Here is a 9,065-nt window from a genome sequence, read left to right as displayed (position 1 = left end):
AAATCAAAAGCTAAGCTTAGTGAGGAAGGCATGTTGAAAGCCAAGATAGGCAAAAAGCTAGGCCTTTTGTGCCAAACAGTTAGCCGTGTTGTGAATGCAGAGGAAAAAGTTCTTGAAAGAAATTAAAAGTGCTACTCTAGTGAACACATAATTGATAAGAAGGTAAAACAGTCTTATTGCCATATGAAGAAAGTTTTAGTGGTCTAGATAGAAGATCAAACCAGCCATAACTTTCCCTTAAGCCAAAGCCTAATCCAGAGCCAGGCCCTAACTCTCTTCAATTCTATGAAGACTGAGAGGAGTGATGAAGCTAAAGAAAAAAAGTGTGAAGCTAGCAGAGGTTGGTTCATGAGGTTTAAAGAAAGAAGCCATCTCTACAACATGAAAGAGTAAGGTGAAGCGGCAAGTGTTGACATAGAAGCTGCAACAAGTTATCCAGGTGATGCAGTTAAGATCATTGGTAAAGGTAGCTACACTAAATAACAGATTTCATTATTTAGGTAGCTAAGGTAGACAAGACATCCTTCTGTTGGAAGAAGATGCTCATCTAGGACTTTTGTAACTAGAGAGGAGAAGTCAATGCCTGACTTCAAAGCCTCAAAGGACAGGTTGACTCTCCTGTTAGGGGCTAATACAGCTGGTGACTTTAAGTTGAAGCCAATGATCATTAACCATTCTGAAAATCCTAGGTCCCTTAATAATTATGTTCAAACTACTCTGCCTCTGGTGTATAAATGGAACAATAAGGCCTGAATGACAGCACATCTGTTTACAGTATGGCTTCCTGAATACTTTTAGACCACCGTTGAGACCTACTGCTCAGAAAAAATTTCTTTTAAAATATTACTGGCCATTGACAATGCATCTAGTTACCAAAGGGCCTGGATAGAGATGTACAAAGAGATTATTGTTGTTTTCATGGCTGCTAACACAACATCCATTCTGCAGCAAATGGATCAAGAGTAATTTTGACTTCCAAGTCTTATCATTTAGGAAATACATTTTGTAAGGCTATAGGTGCTGTACAGAGTGATTCCTCTGATTAATCTGGGAAAAGTAAATGGAAAACCTTCTGGGGAGGATTCACCATTGTAAGATACTATCAACAACCTGTGTGATTCAAGGGAAGATGTCAAAATATCAACATTAACAGAAATTTGGAAGAAGTTGATTCCAACCCTCATGGATGACTTTGATGTGTTCAAGACTTTAGTGGAGGAAGTCACTGCAGATATGGTAGAAATAGCAAGAGAACTAGAATTTAGAAGTGGAGACCGAAGATGGGACTGAATTGCTGCAATCTCATGATAAAATGTGAACAAATGATGAGTTGCTTCTTATGGATGAGCAAAGAAAGTAGTCTCTTGAGATAAAACCTACTCTTAGTGAAGATGCTGTGAACATTGTTGAAATGACCACAAAGGATTTAGAATATTACATAAACTTAGTTGATAAAGTAGCAGCAGAGTTTGAGAGAATTGACTCCAATTTTGAAAGAAGTTCTACTGTGGGTGAAATGTTTTCAAGTAGCATTGCATACTACAGAGAAATCTTTCAAGAAAGGAAGTCAATTTCAATTGGATGTAGCAGACTTTATTGTTATCTTAAGAAATTGCTACAGCCACCCCAACCTTTAGCAACCACCATCAGTCAGCAACCATTAACACTGAGGCAAGATGCTCCACCAGCAAAAAGATTATGGCTCACTGAAGGTGTAGATAGTTGTTAACATTTTTTAGCAAAAAAATATTTTAAAATTAAGGTATGTACACTGTTTTAGACATAATGCTATTTCACACTTAATAGACTACAGTAGAGTGTAAACATAACTTTTATATGCACTGGGAAACCAAAAAACTTGTGTGACTCATTTTATTGCAACAGTTGCTTTATTGTGGTGGCCTGGAACCGAACCTGCAACATCTTTGAGGTATGCCTGTATATACCGGCATTTGTCTCTGAGCTAAATCAATTCTCTCACTCGTGGAAGTGCACCATTTCCTAATTTAGATGCATAAATTTTGTTGTCTGGGTCTTGGTGAGGACGGCTAGAGGGACATCATAAAAAGGATCGGGGACAAACACTCAGGTGGCTGATGGGTCTCAACGTATGAAGCAAGAAACTCCTGCCCTTCATGGGCTTTGTATGTTCCTTGCATTAAGCATCCCTTGGGGCAGGTCTAAAAGTGGAGGTAGAGCAGTGGAAGATGCTATATAAGAGGTTCCTTAGGTCTCTAAGGAAATTAATATAATTATTGATTTTTAGAACTGTAATAACCTATGAGAGATTATAAAATGATTTGCTTGGCTGGGCATGGTGGCTAATGCCTGTAATCCTAGCACTTTGGGAGGCCGAGGCAGGTGGATCATGAGGTCAGGAGTTTGAGACCAGCCTGGCCAATATGGTGAAACCCCATCTCTACTACAGAACACAAAAAAATTAGCCAGGCATGGTGGCATGCGCCTGTAGTCCTAGCTACTCAGGAGACTGAGGCAAGAGATTCGCTTGAACTCGGGAGGTGGAGGTTGCAGTGAGCCAAGGTCATGCCACTGCACTCCAGCCTGGGTGACAGGGTGAGACTCTGTCTCAAAAAAGCAAAAAAAGAAAAAAAAAGAAAAAAAAAAGAAAAAGAAAATTTGCTCGAATTCAACAGTGAGCCAGAAAAATTTTAGTGGTTGAGAGCATTATACTGGTAGAGGAAAATGAAACATAAAACTTCTGAATCACCGTGGGAGAGGAAAGAAGGGAAAAACAGTGTTGAAACGAAGCAAGCAAACATAGAGCATAAAAGGCAAAGCATAGCAAGGTAACAAAAATCCAAATATATTACATATGACAGAAATACTGACAGATAAGCCCCCCATATCAAACCCCAAATATTAATGAGTCTCAAAGTCCTTTCCTATCACTGTAGGGTTGGGTTTATTTCCCCTCTAGTGGAACTAGAATGGAAGCCCAGGTTTGACATCCTGCTAGGACCGCAGGGGCCTTTGTTTCCCTCCTTCCTGCTTTGGACATGTGTCCCCATGCAGCATTCTTCCCAGCTACAGCTTCCCTCCAGTTCTCTGAGAACAGAACTGATATAGGGGAATGTCCAGAGATGCTTGTTTCTATGTTTAAAACAGGTTATGATGATGCTTTGAAATGTCTTTATTCTTTTAGAATGTATTCCACCAGCTGTCAACAGCTGGTATAACCGACCTGTGACACCCAGAAGTGAAGGCTTCTGTGCTAATATTGGCAGAGGCAGTGGCAGTGGTGGAGAAGGTGGCAGTGACGGGGGAAGTGATGGAGAAGGCGGCAGTGATGGCGGCAGTACAGGAGATGGAGTTTTCTGTAGTGGTAAAGCAGATGGCATTTATAGTAATCCTGAGGACAGTAACAAGTTCTTCTGGTGTGTGGAAGGCAATACCTTTCACCTCAAGTATGCCCAAGGTTGGAGCAGAACTGTAAATGTTGCAACTGGCCTTACACATACTCGTAAAATCCTAGTGTCACAAATTCTGTTGTCTGCATGTCAAACTACATCCTCCAATATGTCAGGTAGTCTACATATTATATAAATCTGTCACATTGGAAGCTTTACCCCACTAAAACAGCATTATAATAAAGCTTAATTCTATTAAGACCTAAAAATACTATAAACTCCTCGAACCAAGTCTAGATGTAAAATAAATACGGCACAGTATGTTTTCATCCTTGTGTTCATTTGTACTTTATTACTTTTATATACAATGTAGTGCTTTCAAGGACCCTGAAGGTTAACTGAAGTTATATTAAAATTTTATCTTTCGTCAAATCAGATTACTACATTAGAGAGTTCCCTTCCCTGGGAAAAGCTTTGAGCATATATACTAAACAGTGTGAAAGATGTTCTGTCCCCACCCCCACCCTCATCAATATCCTCCAAAGGGACCTAAGACCCTGAAGCAGAAAAAGAAAAAAACATTGAATGCTAAATTATCACCTGTGAAAAAATCTGCACGTGTGGGTACAAAGGAGAAAAAGGAGGGAGGTGTGCAGGAGAGGTGATAAGAGTTAATCCTGACTTATCTCAAGTCATAAATACTTCTTGACAAGATAACAGAAATCATTAAATCATCAGATTAAAAGAAGTGTATATATTAGGTATGTTCTTGCTGAGGTATCTTTATCATTATCTTAGTATGTTCTATGTGATTTCTCATAAAGACTTTTCTGTCCTTCCCCATTATTGTTTCAGAAGACCTTGGCCTTTAAGGAATTAGGCCCCCCCAGCATCATACGGCCAGGAGGCTTCACCTCTTGCTAGCCCTTTCCCCAGGTAACACTCATCAGGGGGTGGCCATGAGGGTTACAGTAGACTGTCCTGCAGTCACTGGCAGCGTCTCGATTTTTGGTGTCCAGACACATGCAGGCTTACCACCTTTCTGGTAATTACAAAGAAGCCTAAGTGGGTACTAAAGGACCCTCTTCTTAAAAGATTAGATCATATTTAGCGCCAATCCTGGACAAACCTATACTTGATGATTTCAGCTAGTGCTGGAAGGAAAGGGGTCTACCTCTCAGGCCCGAGTGTCTGGATAAGTACTTTAAATGTAGCTGCTTACAAGTCAGTCTGGGGCTATAAAGTTATGACCTTTGTAACCCCAGAATGACTTGTAAGGTTCTAGGGGGTCATTCAGATTGGAGGGCAGACCCAATCCGGTAGCTGCTCTGGGGAGTCCTCCTCTGACTTCAGGCCAGGCCCAAGGACTTAGTAGATAAGTTTATTTTGATTCCTGCCATATCCCCAGTGCTTACTGCTCTGCTCAACACATAGTAGGACCTCAGTATATATGTTGACTCACAGACTAAATGGATGATGTCATAGGAAAGGGGCAATTTTTTAGTTTTTGAGTTCTATGTCAATCTGGGAAAGCCAATCAAATCAAGACCTTCCCACTCCATACTGAGGAACACAATTAGAAGAGCTCCAATACATGTTTTAATCTGCCTTAAGTGTTTTCTGTATCTAGTAAGCCCAAATCCCATCCAAACCCTTGATATGTACAGGCTAACAGTCTCCTATGACCAGGGCTAGTGGTAGAATATCTAAAATTGGCACCTGGCAATTAGAACTAGAGAGCAGGGGCCCACAAATATTTCATTAAAATGAAATCACCCAACTCAGCACCCAACAGGACCCACAGACCCAGACGCACACATGTATGCCACAAGCCAGTAGATGGAGATAGCACTGTGCACTAGTCTTTATATTCTCATACAGCAGCTATAAGCCCCTTAATCCCTCCCTGGGCTCCAGGCTGCCAGACAAGGGGGCACAGTTATGCAGAAGAAGAAGAGCAGCTCTGTCCTCAGTCCTGGAGAGTCTGTGTATAATAGGAGCATGTGAAGGTAGTCACAGCTGCTCAGTTATAATACAGGCTTAGGTAGGCCACACGGTTCCGATGCTTTCTAAAGTCTTTGTCTGTGGACAGCTGCAATGAAAGAACTTTGTTTAGATCAATATTCTAACGAGAACCCTCTGCCTCTGGTCTTCCCAGTTATGCAAAAAAGAACTGTACATTATAGAGGTGAATCCCAACCCCATAGTAATCTAGCCTTAGTGATTCTCCCAAAATTTGTATGTACGTCTACCCTTTATCATCTTACTACAGTGTATACCATGCTAGGAATTATTTACTACTTAGTAAATCCCCAAGCAGTTGGTGGGCTTCTTGAAGTCAAGGATTATATGTTTAATTCTTGAATGTTACCCATAGGCCCTAACGCAATAATGTTAATACATTCGGCATTTCATAAATAATTGTGGAATTGATGAAAAGTTCCACTAGGAAAGAAAAAAAGCACCTCTGGAATTGTGATAGCTAACAGATTGGACAATTACTATATTATCAGGTACTGTGTTAAATGATTTTCCACATTTTCTTTATAACCTTATCGGATTGATTCTATCGTAATACCCATTTTACAGATTAAAAAACTGAGGCTTAGAAAAGTCAAAAGATTTGCTCAAGATTACACAACAAGTAAATACTGCAGCTAGTATTTGAATTCAGGCAGTTTTGTCCCCAGAATCCATGCCATTAGCTGAATGCTCTATGGCTCCTCAGTGATCTAGTAGTACTCAAGGGGTATGTTGGAAAGAGCAATGAATTAGGAGTCACAAGATCTGGACTCCAGTTGTGAAATCTGCACAAATCACTTAATCCATCTGGCCTCTATTGTGTAGGGATATTTCCTCTGTATCCACCACAAAAGTTATTTAAGGATCAAATAAGAAAATGTCATTTTGTTTAGTCATATATACCTTTAAGAATCTAATGAAATAGTGTAATTCTCCAAAAAGTTCCTCACATTCATATACTCACGAAATTGTGCATATAATTTTTTAGGACCAAGGACTTCCTGAAGTTCATTTACAGACCCCTAATTAAGAGTCCCTGATACATATGAAAGTACTAGATTGAATAACAGTCCTCTACAGGAGTCCAATCTTATTACCTCAGCTTTTAGGGTCCTTTTCTGTAGACATGGAACCTGAGCCCAGTCTGGAGATCCAAATTTCATTGGCCAGGCAATTTTTGGAGGTGGCTTCTTCTCTGGGTTGTATGCGCCAGGGCTAGAAATAAAAATACAAGCATCATGTCTAATGAGTTAGTGACCATACACAAACTCCATCAGTACCAGAGCCATCCCTTGAACTAGGCCTAACCTCTTGGAAAAAGGCAACAGATTGATTAGCTTTTTAATTAAGCATGGGATTCCTTTACCTGTTAATGTATTTCGAGTTAAATGTTAGTGTTAAACATCTAACTTGACAATCTTGACATCCAGTTAGAGCACAGATCGACTCCAGATTAAAAGATAGTTCTGTACCTCAGTCTCTATAGCTGAGAGATGAAAAGGTCCTAGAAGTGGTGGGTGATGAAAGAGATCTAAAGCAGTGATGAATTAGTACTGCCCAGCATTTAAAGTTGGTGATAAAAGTGCAGTGATAATCTATCTGCAATGTAGGCAAAGCAAAGCAGAGCCAGTTAAATTTTCTTGACAATGGGATCATTTAAAAATGGACTATGTTCATCACACTTTGTCTTTTGATGTAGACTCTTTACTGTCAGGAAATAACGGACTGGACGTGGGGGTCAAGACTCAATGCTTCTACTTCCTTAATGCAACTTGAGAAAGTTACATTCACTCTGTGATCCTTGGATTTCTCATCAACAAAAGAAAGACCTTGACTTTTTGCCCTACAAGTCGATACATTCTGAATAGCTTCCTAAAGCATTGAGAGTAAGCCTGTTGGCTTGCAAGGCCTTTGTACTCCAGTATGCCCTCCATTTCTGTCTCATTTCCTACTCGCTCACTACACTCTAGCCATGCTAGCATTTCTTTTTGTTCACGTCAAATTCCTTCCCAATTCACAGCCTTTGCACTTGCTGTTCCTTCTGCTGGGAATGCTCTGTCCCCAGATCTTCACAGGCCTGGCTTGGTATCGTCATTCAGATCTCAGGTTAAGCATCATTTCTTCAACCCTTTCTAAAGGAGACTCCAGGCCATCACATCACTCCCTATCATATTGTCATCCTGTTTCACCTTCTTTGTAGCCTGGACAACCTACTTCTTGGTTTGTCCATGACAGTCCCTACCTTATGGTTACTGTCTTGGTAGAATTATTAATAGGTCCCCTTTTACTCTCAGAAGTGTCATGGTTTGACTAACAAATTATATGGTCACTCTATTACTATTGATATTTTTTTGTGTATTTGCTTGTGCTCTGTCTGGACTCTAGAATGTAAGCCCCAAGAAATCAGGAGACTTGTGTGATGAATTTACTGCAAAATCTGTCGAATCTACAGAACTGCCCGGCATATTAATAAAAATTCATTGAATGAGTAACTATGATTCTACATTCTACAATGCCAGAAATCTATGAGACAATTGATTAAATCTCTGGATGGTTCCTTATTTAACTGGGATGGTTTGGATGTCATCCCTTCTTTATGTGCTTCTTTTCTTATTACGCACTTCTTTTCCTCCTATTGCTTTTTTTGTTGAAGTGCACCAAAAGAGAGGAGACATACCTGGGATAGTAAGTGTCCTTTGGGTAGTTCTTAAATCGAGGCACCAAGACGTTAAATGGAGCAAAATTTTGTTTGTGTTTCTCCTGCTGAGGACTCACTTTCTGGTACATGCCTGCAGCAGGTGTCATTTCCTGTTTCCAAGAAAAAGATCATTATGTTAGAGAGTGATATGTACATATACACAAAGGGCCTTCCAGGTAGAAAAAACAGAATCATCCTCTTTCTGTTCATAAATCAGCTATGGTTCAGCCACCTCATGCTACAGAAATAAGTCTTTGGTAGGTAGAAAACTGAGATATGGGTGTGGTTCAGCTACCTAGTGATACATAATGTATAGGTTGTAGAAATAAATCTAGGATGGGTAGAGAACCAAGGCAACTTATCACAGCCACTACCCTTAACATCTCACTCAGATATTTTTAGAGCTAGTACCTCTGCTCCTCAAGCTCAAGTGTCAGGAAAATGTCCAATAAGAGATTAGGATCCTATACTGAACTTTAGACTTGAAACCCAATCACACAAAAGGGTGGAAAAGTTGGAATCTGATTTTTAACTGACAAGATAATATAAAGTATATAAACACAAGCTTCGAATGTTTAACCTCAGGCATCTCAGCACCAAAGCCCTGTGTTGGGACCATTTCTTCAGTAAATTGCTTTCCACTCTCCCCATTGCACTCACAGGTATATTTGCAATGTTAATGCCCAAGCTTTTCAGATAGGCTTCTTAATAGCTTTTGCTATTTTCTTTAATTTCAGGGCATATTCTTTCAGATCACCCCCCCTCTTGCTCTCTGCCCTTTGCACTCCTGTGCAAATGCATGCAACAATGTGGATAACACTAAAATCCCAGCACATTACCTTCTGTATTGGCTTAAACCTCACAGCTGTTCTGGCTCCCAGAGTATATCCTTTTATACTGGTTGGGATCTTAGATAAGTCGTATGCCAAGCCGTATCCCTTTGGGTGGTATATTAAAACAAACAAACAACAAAAAAA

At 40.1% G+C, this 9,065-nt stretch overlaps 1 protein-coding gene across 2 annotated transcripts in view; it reads right to left on the bottom strand.

Annotated features, from left to right (window-relative positions):
- Positions 1 to 3,702: 3,702 nt before the first annotated feature.
- Positions 3,703 to 9,065, bottom strand: part of CIMAP3 (ciliary microtubule associated protein 3) — a 16,674-nt gene continuing 11,311 nt past the window's right edge. For both annotated transcript variants that reach the window (XM_017869660.1, XM_017869661.1), the window contains exons 3-6: positions 8,928 to 9,026; positions 8,068 to 8,198; positions 6,488 to 6,605; positions 3,703 to 5,460 (exon numbers count right to left, since the gene is read on the bottom strand). In XM_017869660.1, coding sequence (XP_017725149.1) covers positions 5,392 to 5,460; positions 6,488 to 6,605; positions 8,068 to 8,198; positions 8,928 to 9,026 — 417 coding nt within the window. In that variant the 3' untranslated portion in view covers positions 3,703 to 5,391. The remainder of the gene's footprint in view (positions 5,461 to 6,487; positions 6,606 to 8,067; positions 8,199 to 8,927; positions 9,027 to 9,065) is intronic.

Source organism: Rhinopithecus bieti, unplaced genomic scaffold (genome assembly GCF_001698545.2).
Source record: "Rhinopithecus bieti isolate Rb0 unplaced genomic scaffold, ASM169854v2 scaffold_3040, whole genome shotgun sequence".
NCBI classification, from domain to species: domain Eukaryota; kingdom Metazoa; phylum Chordata; class Mammalia; order Primates; family Cercopithecidae; genus Rhinopithecus; species Rhinopithecus bieti.
Note: the sequence above shows the minus strand (reverse complement) of the source record. Positions and strands in the feature narration are given on the sequence as shown.